This window comes from Platichthys flesus, chromosome 15 (assembly GCF_949316205.1).
Source record: "Platichthys flesus chromosome 15, fPlaFle2.1, whole genome shotgun sequence".
In the NCBI taxonomy this organism is placed as follows: domain Eukaryota; kingdom Metazoa; phylum Chordata; class Actinopteri; order Pleuronectiformes; family Pleuronectidae; genus Platichthys; species Platichthys flesus.
In genome coordinates, this window is record NC_084959.1 from 13,596,062 (window position 1) to 13,610,535 (window position 14,474).

Sequence of the window (14,474 nt, forward strand, 5' to 3'; positions counted from 1 at the left end):
CTCTTCCGATTGGCTGAGCCCTCTTCTCTCCACCCTCTTCTGATGACCACGGCGGAATCTCATTGGCTGAAAGGCAATTTCCTTCAGAAAATAGTGTGCGTCGGGGGGCGTTTCAATGTGCAGGCTGCTGGACCGATGGATGCGTAAGAGTTCCTACACTTTAACTGCAGCTCCACGTTACACACCGGTAAGATCTCACATTTCCTAACCGTGTTTTGATATAAGCAGCTGTTTACTCTCTACGCTCGCGTCACCAAACAGTCTCTGTTCTCACTGCGGTTGGTTCAGTTCTGCATCAGTAGGGGGAGATGAACAGAAATGTTCTGGACTTTGGACGTTTGTTGACAGCAGTAGCGATCATATAATACTTTTAATGCACATGCATAATTCCTCATAGTGTGATCCACTACATTTAGGACCTCCTTGAGGCAAGTGGAGACTCTGGACTTGTCTAAGCTGCTTCTGATCATGTGAGAAAACTCTGCATCAGATCCTTATGAGTTCTATTGCAACAAAAAGAACCGCATGCAACTGCACTTTGTATCAAGGGTAGAAGTCCCGTTCAAAGTTTTGAATGTGGGATATTATCAGAGAAGCATTGACAGGTTATCAGTTTTGTTACACAACTGTTCCTGGTCTCTGCCCCCCTTCTGTCTCTCGCCCTCATCTTTCTCCCCTCTCCCAAACCAGCCGAGGCAGATGTTCGCCCACAGTCCGCAAGGGTGTGCTCTATGTAGGATCTGTTTGTCTTCTCTATAATATTCCAAAGTCTCCACCTTGCCTTGGAGCTACACAAGTACATTTTTTAATTGTTTTAATTATAATGGAGCTGTTTAAAGGAAGCTTTCTAACTATTTCCTAATCTACTGGCATCTGTCATCATTCTTATTAGTACAGTTTTGAATATGAGGTGATAATTGTTTTACAGTTTGTACAAGTCCCTGCTTTCTATGGCTGTTGAGTAAATGATGTAGAGAGAGTTCCAAGTAAAATGCATAAAGAACAAATACTGTGGGGCTACACCTCTGCTGGTAACAAGGATGTGTATTTGTGAAGAGGCCCACACTGTGCTCAGTTAAGAGAGTTAAACAAAGCCTTATACTTATATATAACATAAGTTACATAAGACAAGATAATATATAAGCACATTTCACTGCAGATCATACATATGCATAATGTTCTGTTAATATAAATTGCAAAAACATTATGTAGATATCACTTTTCTTTATTAACAACTCAACATCATCAGGAGGCTCTGCTTTCTTTGGCATTACCATCTGATCACTGGGAATCATTTGCTCTTTTCGATTTTAATTTTTTGGACTAGGATTCATCGGCCTCTGTCTTTTCACAGGAGTCCAATGATGAGGCTAAACAATCAAGCATCCAAACCCAGATCCTCACATGACACAGAGAGGGAATTCGGAGGAACCCTGGGTGAGTCACAGCAGAGACATCTCACCTCGCCTCCACTTTTACTTTAATCAACACATTTTGCTTTTACATTACCTCGACCGCCACCTTTTATAGCATGTGTCACTTCTTCTTGCTTCTGTTTACAAACAGTAAGGGGGAATCTATTATGATTCTAATATCCTATGTTGCTGCTTTTCCAGTTTACATTGAGGGTGAAACATGGGAAAGAGGTTAAGGTTATTTGTGTTTTAGTGAAAAAAAGCTGATTTTAGGCAGAAATGGAGGAATAAAAGGTGGCGGTGATAACAGCTAACACAAACAACATTTATACAAATTTACTGTTTGTTTACAATAAATGTAGTATGTCATGTGTCAAGGAAATGTACAGGTTTTAGATCATACTTCAATAAAAAATAATAGGATGATCAATCTCTCATTACAACTCTAAGTGAGAATATCACAACCACCCAAGTCTCTCTCTGTGTGTGTGTGCCTTGTTTCTTGCTCTGTTCCCTGAATTGGACATCACATCCAATTGTTTTTTCAGTTTTCAAAGTAAAATCATGTGTTCTAATAATATTGATCTGAACCAGGAGCTTCCTTACACCAACACAGAAAAGTATTAGTGTAAATATTGCAGTCATTTGAGTTGTTCACAGTTAATAATCTACATTTGCAACATGAATCCGATATAATAGATGAACATGTTTCTAATGTCAGTGCCTATATCTCCTGTCACTGTCAAGCAAGTGTTCTAAACACCGTCTGTCATCTCACTCTAATGTGTTGTCACCTCCCAGGTGCTTTATGCATTCCCATCTTTCTTCCGTTGACGGTGCTGTTCCTGATCTGCATGAGTCGATCCCCTGAAGCCTCTGTCTTCCAATGGCCCCCTCTGCTCCCCTCCAGTGACGAGCTGTGGGATCCTCTGGCCCCCCTGCTTCTTCTGGGATGGATCGCTTACCATGCCCTCCTCTACTTGATGCCGTTAGGAAAGGTAGGACACATTGATTAGCCTGGGTCAAGATTAAACTTTCATCTTTTGGGTATTTGATACAGAAGGAGGGCGGTGAGATGATTTCCTGAAGTCAAATGCAATTAAAGCAAATCTCAATATCATATTTTCTTCATAGTTGTTCCAAAGGCTAAAATTCATCGAGTATTCAAATCAAAGACCATGCAAATAATAATCAGCCTTCTGATTTTGTATGTGTCCATGTGACTCCTGAGGTGACTACAACAGATTAGTGACAGCATCAGTTGCAGCAAGTAGATTACATCAGCACAGGAAACATTCAAACAAGTGAATGTAGGTGAATTGTTTATGAACTCACTGAAATCAACATCCTTTGATATGATGGGGGTCGTAGTCTCTTTTACATTTTGGAAATCGTGGGCTGAAAAGTTTGATTCCCTCTGGTCTATAGAGTATTAAAGAAAACACATTGATAATCAATAACCAACGTTGGTTTTTGCAGGTATGCGTTGGGTGTTTAATTATTCCAACAAATAACACACGATTGTCCATCATTATATTGCAGAAATTGTGATGATATGTTTTTATTGACTGTGTAACTTTTAGTGAACACTTTACTTTTTATAATAAGTCCTTTTGCCTGCAGGTGTCTGAAGGATTAGTGCTGAGGGATGGAACACGCCTCAAGTATCCCATTAATGGTAAAGTAGAGTTTATCGTTTAGTATTGATCACTAAAGACAAACGTTAATGTGAGTACTGTAGTGTAGTAAAGTAAAAATAAGAATAGCTATTACATTTTATAGCTCTGTTTGAAAAGTACACATATGCAAATTAATATGCAGACTATTTGTTTACATTTGTAAAGCTTCAACTGTAGTAAATTATAAACCCACTGTTACTCTTTGTTTTAAGTGAGACTCATGTTATTTTAGTTTCAACTCCACACTGTCTGACCTTGTGTTACTCTAGTTACACAACACAAAATCTCACCTTTTCCAACTTTCCCCTGTCTGTTTGAATACCAGCCTGTGTCAGCGAGCTTATCTCGCTCCCCCGCTGCTCCAATGTTGGGTTTTGTTTGTGTGTCTCTCTCTCAGGTTTTCATGGCCTGTGCGTCACCGGCGTGTTGCTGCTGTTGTTTCTGGGGCTCGGGGCTCCTCTTGGGCATCTGTTTGAGCTGCTGTTGCCTCTGGCGGTGAGCGCAGTAGCCATGTCGTTCCTGCTCTCCGTCTACCTCTACATCCGCTCCTTTTGGGCGCCTTCCCATGCGCTCGCTCTGGGGGGCAACACAGGTGAGAGCCGAGCTTCATCACTGAAGAAAGAATCCAGCTTAAAATACTGTTCTAAAACAGCCAGCGGGGATGCACCGTGCAACCGAACGCCTGTTTTATTGTTCAGTGAAGGATCTTGGTATTCCTCTGGGTAACTATGTAACGGCCAAGTTCCACAGGAGCCTGCAGGCATGAAGTGAACAGTCTAGCACAGAAAGCCTAGTTTTTTTTCGGTACCATGTTATTAAAGTCAAGCAGGAAAGAAATTCAGTTAACATTAGTGATTATTTAACATGTGAAAATGGCCCTTGCATGTAATGTAGGAAAGAGAAAGCAAACAAAACAAACCCAGCTGTAAAGAGATGTGACAAAATGTTTGTTTAGCATTTTTTGCCATGTTAGCAGCATCCTTTGTTTTATGACCAATTTCCACAGTTTCATCTGCTGCTGATGTATTGTTTCATCCTAATTAGCAAAAGAAAAAAGTAATTTTAAACAACACACTTAACAAATGATGATAAACATTATACTCGACCTTGAGCACATAGCGCCCCTGCGCCCCAACAGTTACTTTAAAAACAAGGATTGCTCTTATTAAACCACAATTAAATTCACTAGATACACATTTTTAATTGGATATTAACCAGCACAGACTCCTAAATATTAGTCTGAAAACCTGCCTGTTTTTTTCCCATCACGATCCATGAACTATTATCTGTGAAATCGATCCAGCTCTGCACCAAAATGTAATGGCTTTTCTCCTGATCAATGCTGCATCCTTTCATCTTGGTAACTCGTCCTTTACTTATTGTGTGATCCTGCTAACTATCAGACTGACAAACAAAAGCAGACGAAAACATAACCTTCTTGTCGCAGGTACATTACAGCTAATTGCTAATTAGCTGTTGACTGGTTTAGAGAATAAAGTAATTGACATAATGCCTGTTGTGTTGAGAGCTGATATGAATTCCCTCTCCACTTTGTATCCACATCATGTATCTGCAGACATTGCAGATTTAAACTGTATTTCAAATCCTCCTGTGAATTTGTCTTTCTTTCTCTGTTCTGTTTAGGAAATCCCTTGTACGATTTCTTCATTGGACGGGAGTTAAATCCTCGGATCGGAAACTTTGACCTTAAATATTTCTGTGAGCTCAGACCAGGTCTGATTGGCTGGGTGAGTTTGACCTGCACAAGTGAACAGATTAGTAGATAATCAAGACACTGATAAAAGGTTCATGTACAGTTCTCTAATCTGAAGAAAACTGTCATTGTCCCTTTGCCAAGACCAGTTTTATTAAATGTCATTGAATTGAATACATTTACATTGGATATCATTTGCTGATCACCAGCGTTTATCTTCAAACGATGCAGCACAACAACAGAAAAAACTTTTTTAAACCAAAACATGAATAAATAAATATACAGACTGACATTTCAATCTAAATATTTAAATATGTCAAATCTGTTGTGACATTTGGATTGGGGTGCTTAAAACTAGAATACTTTTGTAATCTTTCCTCTTAATTTAGATGCTTATAATTTTAAGGTATATTGCACTATTCTAATCCAAAACACAAATTCAGCGATTATATAGATAAACCTTTTATGGTAAATTAGCTGTTTGTACTCTAGTATACAGACTAAATCTAAATAGCTTCAGAGATATAAACCTTACATTTATTTTCTTCTTTGTGCTTTTTTTAATTCCTTGTTCCATGCATCACTGACAGTAGAGTATACGTTATTGTTATTTTGTTGAAATAACTCACAGAAGGAGGTTGGAGCTTCTGTAGCAACACTAAAGACAGGAGTGTTTTTGTGTTGCTGTTAAATTCAAATATCATCATCATTTCTCCAGAATAAACTACTCCACCTTTTAGTAACACGAACATGATCGAACCCAACAAAACCAACAGGTGGCAATGTTGCTCTCTTGTCATCTACTGTAGAATTTGTGGACTATGAGATTGACACTGTCAGAATCACTGAGCTTTCTCCCTGATGACCTGACAAAGTAAGAGATCAGTTGGAGCACAGGGGTGTGCATCATCATCTTTGTCTGAGTCATCAGACCCGATAAAAAAAAAAGAAGCCCTTTAGACAAGCTAGAATTTTAACTAGAATTACAGCATCTTTGTCACAATCACAAAAATCAACATGAAAAGTCAAAGGATAGAGTCGTGCTGTAAAATGTAACGAGTCCTTTATTGCAGGTTTCTTTTTTGTTTTTTTTTGTTTCTGGAGTCAAATCTTTGCACATCTGAATGTTTTAAAGCTGTGTGCGTAGGAGAGGACAAAAAAAGCCTCCACCAACTGGCTACAGACAGTATGTGGGAGATTTTAATTTCCTGTTGCAAACTATTTACTTTTAAGATTCAACAATTTACAATTGCAGGTTTTTCAGAGCCCCAGATTATATAATGGAAGCATAAGAATTATTGTTGGTAGTGTATAATATTTCTTGGATAAAAATAAACCCATAGTTTGAGTTACAGGCCTCTTTTTTTTTAAAGTTATAGTTTTGTGTGTTTACATTTATATTCAAGATGTTAGTGACTGTGTGAAGTGACTGAAATTGCATCAGGTCACCCTGCGAACAGTGTATGGTTTGCAAAACTCATTCCTATATCCGCCCCCTGATCTGGTTCCACACCAGAATTTAATGGATGTTTCCTTGGGTCATGTTCCTCCCTAGCATTTTTTTGCATTTTCATGCTCACAAACCAACAAACTTACTTGTTCACACCCCTAGTCACGACATTCATGAACTGATTCACAGAGTTTATCCACAAATGTTCAGGTGAAACTGTCGAACTAGTGACGATTGGTCTTCACTTCCTGTTAGGTCGTCATTAACCTGGGCATGCTGATGAAGGAGGTGGAGCTTCGAGGGTCCCCGTCCCTCGCCATGTTACTGGTCAACAGTTTCCAGCTGCTGTATGTGGCGGACGCTCTGTGGAATGAGGTGATGGCTCAGCGGTGTCAAATGTCAATTCAATTCAAATGTCAATTCACAGTTCCAAATAAGGCACCTGGCCATTTTAATCCTGCTTATTATCACATGTGTTTGACTTCATCTCATTGTGCTCCTCACAGGAGGCTGTCCTGACAACCATGGACATTGTGCATGATGGTTTTGGCTTTATGCTGGTGTTTGGAGACCTGGCCTGGGTTCCCTTCACATACGGCCTGCAGGCAGCCTTCCTGGTTGTGCATCCACAGACTCTGAGTTGGCTCGGAGCCGCAGTTATAATAACACTGAATGGTAATTAGCTTCTTTTCACGAGGTTGCAAAATTTAGAGTTTCATGACTATGATGATATTAACCTCTATCTCTTTGCTATCAGGTATTGGATATTATATATTCAGAAAATCCAACTCGCAGAAGAACCAGTTCAGACGAGAACCTACACATCCAAGTGTTGCACGTCAGTTACTCTCTTATTTGTTCCAATGTGTTTTCCAAATTATTACAAATACGCTTAAATATACTCTTTATAATTCACCTTTCATGCTGTTCATGTGAAGACAGGAATAATTCCCCTTTGTGTCAGCATAGAGAAGGAGATGTGGAGTTTATAATAATAATGAAAGGCTATTTCTTCAGCAATTATATTAACATAGTGCTTTACAAAATACACGGGAATAAATCAACACAGAACAGAGCTTGACAAAACAAATAAGAAACATAATAGAAAGTGATAGCATATAAAAACTATTAAAAAACAACTTCTGTTAACACCAGTTCAAATCAGGAATAACATTAATTCTAAATCGAAGCCAATGAAGGGAGGCAAGAGGGAGAGAAACGGGTGCTACGCTTGGGGTTGGTTGAATGCGAGCAGCCGTGTTCTGCACTTACTGAAGCTGAGACTCTGGGTATTGACTGGTGCATGTAAGAGTGCATTACAGTAGTGCAGGCGCGAGTAGACACAGGCATGAACACGCTTTTCTAGGTCAGGACTGAGCTGATTTGATTTTTACTTTATTTCTTCGGTGAAAGAAACAAGATCTAATAAGTTTATTGACACTGGCTTCAAAATTTAGTTGTGAATCAAATTTGACACGGTTGTGGATTTAATATTGCTTCCCAGTGGACCAATGTACGGAGGTAGACTTTATTTTCGGTGATCAGCAAATGTTTCCTTCCTCCTCTGCAATTCCTCCCTGCAGGACTGGAGACCATCGCCACGGCAACAGGGAAGCGGCTGCTGGTGTCCGGTTGGTGGGGTCTCGTTCGTCATCCCAATTATCTCGGCGACCTCCTCATGGCCCTGGCGTGGTCCCTGCCATGTGGTGAGACAGCTTAAAAGCCTCAGCGAGCCTCATTTCTCATGCAGGTCACACAGGCATAAGACAAGCCTGGAGATCTTTTCAGTGACATAATCTTTCCAGCAATGGTGCAGATATATATTTGAAACATAGATCACTTCAGTCCGACCTCTGCCTGCTGAAACACCTTTGAAGAAGAGCAATCCACATCCTCTCCGTGGAACTTGTGCTCCTGCTCTCTGTCTGTAGTGAGTCAACATAATAGAGCAGAGCAGTGACTGCCCACTTTTAGTGCGACTCTGGTTCCAGAAGTCAATTTCTCAAAAAAGTTTTAACCCTGCAACCAGGCCCATTAAACATTAGATTTGGAGCAAAACAAATATTGGAAAATGGAAAAAAAGTTTAAGGTACAAGTCTGTCCACATCATTATTTTAGCCAGAAGGAAGTACGCATCCCGTAGACCATTGATTAATAATCCCAACTTCCAGCTCTTCTTTTTTAATTTAACCATTTTGTAGTGATTTACAGTTGTTGGACTTTCTTTTCCTCATCTCTTAAAAACTGCAGTAAGTTGGAAGAGAATATCACGGCCTCTCAGTGATAAACGTCATGTAAAGGAACCGATCGTAGCCGACCTGATTTTTCTCAGTTGTCGTCAACATTTCCACGGTAACAGCGAGCGCCGACCAATCAGACACCGCTATGACATCTGAGGATTCATAATGCTCGTCCTTGACATCGCGAATAAAGGTTTTACTAAAGACGCAGTCGATAAACAAACTTGTGGCTTCTACAGGTGCACATAACAATGTTACGCAATCTTGTAGCTTGTGGCAAGTCCATGGATGGTGACAACATTCTTACTTCTGCTAAACAAATAATAAAATAAGATCCTGTAGCCCAGAAGAAAATACAATAAAATCTCTGTTGATTTATCTGAAGAGTCAGCTTCTCACATCAATACTGAAACTATGTATTCCCCAGTTTCCGATAGACATAGTGGCTGTTTATCAGTTCTGCATGGACCCAGCATTAGTCATTATGATTTCCTTCCTGTCCTCATCATGTAATTATACTCTGTTCAATACTGGTGCAGGAGAAGTGAAGGCAGCAACACTCTCACTTTGATCCTCCGCAAACAGCTTTATGTTCCCTGGAAAACGTCCTCATAATGGCGACTGTCAGACTTTTGTTCCAGCTGACACATTGTGCTAATTGGTATTCGACTTCAAGTGAGTCACTTGTGTAGCCGCCTTTGTAATTGAGATGTACAGCCGTTTCTGGCTGAAACAGCTGAATTATGGCGTCAAAAGAACAAGAAAAAGAAGGCAAACGATAGAATGTTTTTTCAGAAGTTGCCGCATGTAAAGCCTGATCGCAGAAACAGTGAGAATAAGACGAGAGGATATTTTCTCAATCACAATGTGAATCACATTCTCAAAGAACATAATGAGCCTAATCTCACTGGTACTAACTGTGCTGCGCTTGTATTCGACTGAACATTTGAAAGAAAAGCCAATTGTAGAACAGGGTGTTCTCTTGATTTCAGCCTGTTCGATATAATTCAAAATTGATGTCAATATTAACAAACATTTTTTGTTTGTTTTCTTTTTTTATTAAGTTTAGCAATTAATCAGAAATCAGACAAAAAAAAAAAAATCACACGTCATGTTTATAAACAACCCCGTGTAACAATAATAATGGTTTCGTTTTTCTGTGTTTTTCTGATCCTTTGAAATTCATGATTTCTTGAATGGTTAATAAATATTTTATAGTTTTTACCACTGTCAAGGAGGTTATGTCTTCCCCCTTGTCAGTTTGTTAGGTGGTTTGTGTGTTTAATTTTAAGGAAGGTTACACAAAGCTACTGAACAGGTAGGAGTTAGGGAAGTTCCCATTCAATTTGAGTGCAGCTCTGGATCAGGGGGCAGGTCCAGCTACATTGAAAGTTTGGCAATTTTTAACTTCACCATTTTCCAAGGGAACAATTCATGGATCTTGATGAAAAACCGCCAGGCACATTAAAGGAATTGAAATCTATGAGTGTGGGAAATTTGGTGCAGCTTGATTGACTCAAACTGGCGGTCTACTGATATGTCATTGATATGTTGTTGTTTCCTTCGTCTAAAAAGTCCATGTTTCTCTTTTCCTCAGGATTCTCACATATAATGCCTTACTTCTACGTCATATATTTCGCCGTGCTGCTGATCCACCGAGAGGACCGGGACGAGAGACAGTGCCGGACCAAATACGGAATAGCGTGGGACACCTACTGTCGCCGCGTCCCCTACAGGATCTTCCCATATATCTACTGAAAAAAGAAAGCCGTCGGCTGGAACGGGACCAAAACCATCGCAAAATATCCTTGTGATTCTGCAGAGGAACCCAGTGGTAACTTTAAATGTGAATCAATTTGCAATTACATGAACCACAGGTAATAAACGCTGCTGTTACCGGGGACATGCAGGGAGCTGACAATTTTCATCAGCTCTCACCTGCAGGCCCTTCGGTCCAGATAGAAAAATGATGGATCACTCCTTCAAATTCTTTGCATTTTCACTTTGAGACCTCACAGCAACGTGATCCGCTTCAAGGTAAAATCAGTCTCCATTACAAGTCTCTGTTCTGAGTTTTTTGAGGCTGAAGCCTTCCAGCATGACACGGTCAGCCTTTTGATTCCTTGTGATGAAATCAGGGAAAATATTATCAATTTACTCTTTTTACTTTTAATGAGAAAACAAACATTAACTGAACCAAACAGGTAAATAATAATGTCTTATTCCGTTCCAAAATGACTGGGTCACCCCATTTTACCATGTTTATTTACAGTGTCTTCCTTTGTTGTGTATTGTTATTTGTGAGATACATTTGAAATAAACAAAAACAAAAGAGAACTGCATCAGGTATCTTCATTGCATGTATTTAAAGCTGTCTGAGGGTGGAAGAGAAGACAGACAATTCACTTTAATATGGGGGAGTTTTACAATATTGACCTAACATTAAATATGCAGAAAAATGCATTTATGTTTTGTGAAGATTTCAGTCAAAACCAGTGACAGTTTGACAGACAGCTATTAGCCTGTAAAGATATCAGCTTAAAGCTGGGCTCCCTTTTTAACAACCATCTCCACCCTTTTATTCTCCTCCTGTTTAGAAGGATCCTCTCTCCATACACTCTTAATAGCAGATGTTCACCAGGCACTTGTCACACTTCAGCTTGGAATCTGTTCTGCATAAATGAGTCCAAAGGAACAAAAAGTACATGAGATATATTAGTACCAGGTAAAACTGTCAGACTCCCCTGGAAAATTGACTCAATTAGCATGAAAGCAATGTTCTTTTTTTATGCTTCTGAGCAGGTTGAGTCAATGTGGAGGTGAAAGGGTGTTTCATAAATTGCATGGTGCATACCGGGTGGCCTTTAAAAAGGCTGAAGAGTGTCTGAAATTCAATTTTACTAATAAAAGGATCCAAAAAAGTATGAAATTGTCAGTCAGATTGAATGGGTCTTAATTCATTTTCGTCAGATCGCCACCAAATCTCACCGGGGAAAATCTAAAGAAGGAAGAATTATTAGGTCTGGTTGGCTGCGTCATGTGAGTGTGTTTCTGGTTTAACTTAACACATTTAACTAATGCCTTACTAGTCTAGCTGAGTTATACAATTAGGGAATGTGCCTGAAAAATGTTTATGAAGCAAATTGCAAAGGGTTAAAGTCTTTTAAATGTAGGACAATGGCGATCAAGACAGTGTGTTCTCACTGTTTGTTTGTAGGATACAGTCTAAAATGTTACTGTGTGTATAGCTGTGGACCTTTCTAGGTGCATCACTGTGAGGACAGTTTTTTGAAAAGGTTCTTAAGTAGAAAATGTTCCATTGTAAACTGTTGCATGTGTGTTCTTTTCCAATGCTGAACCTCTTTTCTAACTTATTTTGACCTCTTTATACTAACAGGCAGGTGTTGTCTTCAAACGTGGTCCATCATGAACCTTTCTCAATCATACACCCCCTACATTTACCATACACTGCAAATGATTGTTCTGTAAACATGCACTAAACTGCTCTTAGCAGTTGCAACCCCTCATTTTCCACCTTTGAAAGCCATTTTCAGTACAGCTGCCCTCTGGCCCCGCCCACACAGCGCTCAGGCTATTTTGTGTTGTTTTTCAATATGCTAAAAGCTAATTACGGCTCTGCTTGTATAATGCCACAGCCGTCTGCATGGTGACTGATTCATGCTGAATTAGTACATACGCCTCAAAGGGTTGTATGTATATGCATGTATGTGGGTGTATTTACTGGGTGTATGTTTATTTCACTTTATAATTCTGTCTGGAAAAACACATGGTAAATTTTTATATTAATGTTATACCCTCCACAAAAAAAGGTTATGTTTTCAACCCTGTCCTCTTGCTTGCTGGTAAGGTTGTTTATTTGTCTGTTTTTAAGGAATTGTTTTTTTCTTTATTTAACATTGTGCGATCAGAGACATTTCAGGAACTGATATCTATAAGCATGGGTCACTTGAAGCAGCTTGACTGAATTTAAGACAGACTGTTGGGATACGGAGGTGTTATCCGTTCTATCGAGTTCTCTAGTTTTCATATGAGTTCCGTTATTATCATTAGTCAGTGAATAATAAAGACAAATCACTGTAACATTCCATTCGTATAGACAGTCCTTACATATTGTGACATGCAAACCAGTGTGAATGAAATGTCTACCATCCTCACACATTACATCTGTACAGCACCTTCAGGAGAATAAAGCTTGTCTCTTTCCACACATGCTCTTTGTATTGTGTCCAAGCAGTACCGAAGGTCAGGTTGTTAACTAACAGGACATTGTAGTGTCTTCTCTCAGGGACTTTTCTATCGAACTGAGATTCAGACGCAGCAACTCCATCTCTTTTCTATCAGTGGAAAGACATAAGGACACAATATGATTTATCAATACAATGGGATGCAAACACTTACATGTAACATGGAGAGGGACAGCACTTCTAGCCCTTCATGGATGTGCTGAATTTTTACTACAGGGTTTTTAGCCACAATGAAGTAGCCTACAGATAAATTCTTGTCAATAGTATATATAGATATATGTGCAGTATATTTATCTACTATAAGTCAATGATTACTTCAGCTGATGTGCTATTCCTCCTCTTTTACAGCTATCTGTGATCAGGAGTAAAACTAACACAGACACTGATACCTCAAAAGGCAGAAGGCTCATTCATAAGAAATATACTGCGATTTGATTTTAAAATTTAATAACTAAATTATTTTTGAACAGACCCGTCTGACTACACCTGAGTCGGGCTCCTACTTTAAAATAGCCTTAAAAATGCCTCAGGAATTTACCCACATAGCAACAACCTTCATGTTCCACTACATGTCTTACAAAAATACCAGCACAGCTACAGACTATTTGTTTTCCCCCATCGCAGTAAATAATAACAGCACTGATTTGGTCTTAATTAAAAAAAAAAGATGCTTTTTCAAGGTCAAACATTTTAAGATGTTTGATTGAACGTCGACATTTGTGATTTGTTAAAAATGTATATCATGTCGTTAATTGGAGATTGTCTTTGGTGACAAAGGAAAGCAATGGCTGTTTTTTTTTTATATGAGACAGTCGGAGTGAGTCCCACTCAGTTTGGACAGACGATCCACAGCCCAAATCAAAGCACCAGTGTGAACAGGTTTGACACAGACTTGGACACAAACAGTCATTTTTAAGAAAGCACATCTGCTCCCTTTTCATTTGTGGAGTGAAAAGAACCTCAATCACAACAACTTCATTTCATATTCAACAAAAATATGAAACTGAGTGGATTTTTTTTTTTTCTTCTGCTTTTTCGATTAGAAACAAATGCAAACTTTAAAATGAAATGGTTCAGTTTCGCTCGTGGTGCTGTCCTTTCTCTTCCTCTCCTACTCTCCCGATAAAAACCTGACATCAAACTTGAATTAAATTTTTACTTATCTAGTTTGTGACCTTAATATTTGCAATTATGATTTTCCTGTGGTTGCACATCTGTACAGCCATAACCATACGCAACAACTAAGAGTGCCTTGCATATTAATGAATGAGCAAACGTGTGTGTGTGTGTCCGTGTTTGTATGTGCGTATGTCTATTAGTGTGTGTGTGTGTGTGTGTGTGTGTGCACAAGCCAATTGTACATGCCAATCGCAACATTTCAGTCCCATCAGTTGTAGCCAGTTTCCATGGCAACGTGGAGAGCACAGACGTAGGAGAGAGGAGTTGAGACAATTATCGCGGTGGAGGGCGCTGAAAAAGGAAGAGCCCGGGATGATGAGTGTGTAACAGTGTGAACTGTGGGATGAGGCGGAATGAGAAACAGATGCATGTGTCGTGAGTGAGTGAGCAATTGTGTGCATATGTGCATGCTTGTTTGTGTGTGTGTGTGTCTGTTTGTCCTGGCATTAGCAGGTGTCATCTATAGAAGCATTAGGGGTGCGGTTGTCATGACAACCCGCATGAAGCTGTTCTATTTACTGGATGCTACAAA

At 39.4% G+C, this 14,474-nt stretch overlaps 1 protein-coding gene across 2 annotated transcripts; it reads left to right on the forward strand.

The window, feature by feature from the left end:
• Nucleotides 1-92: 92 nt before the first annotated feature.
• Nucleotides 93-10,835, forward strand: tm7sf2 (transmembrane 7 superfamily member 2). Of its 2 annotated transcripts, none has more exons than XM_062406116.1 (11): nt 93-187; nt 1,355-1,437; nt 2,217-2,413; nt 3,039-3,093; nt 3,492-3,686; nt 4,739-4,842; nt 6,514-6,633; nt 6,765-6,933; nt 7,016-7,096; nt 7,842-7,964; nt 10,096-10,835. In XM_062406116.1, the coding sequence occupies exons 2-11, from the start codon at nt 1,362-1,364 to the stop codon at nt 10,254-10,256; spliced, it is 1,281 nt and encodes a 426-aa protein (XP_062262100.1). In that variant the 5' UTR covers nt 93-187; nt 1,355-1,361; the 3' UTR covers nt 10,257-10,835. The 2 variants fall into 2 exon arrangements, with proteins under 2 accessions (XP_062262100.1, XP_062262101.1); XM_062406117.1 differs by having other exon boundaries at nt 98-187; nt 1,328-1,437.
• The last annotated feature ends 3,639 nt before the right edge of the window (nt 10,836-14,474 follow it).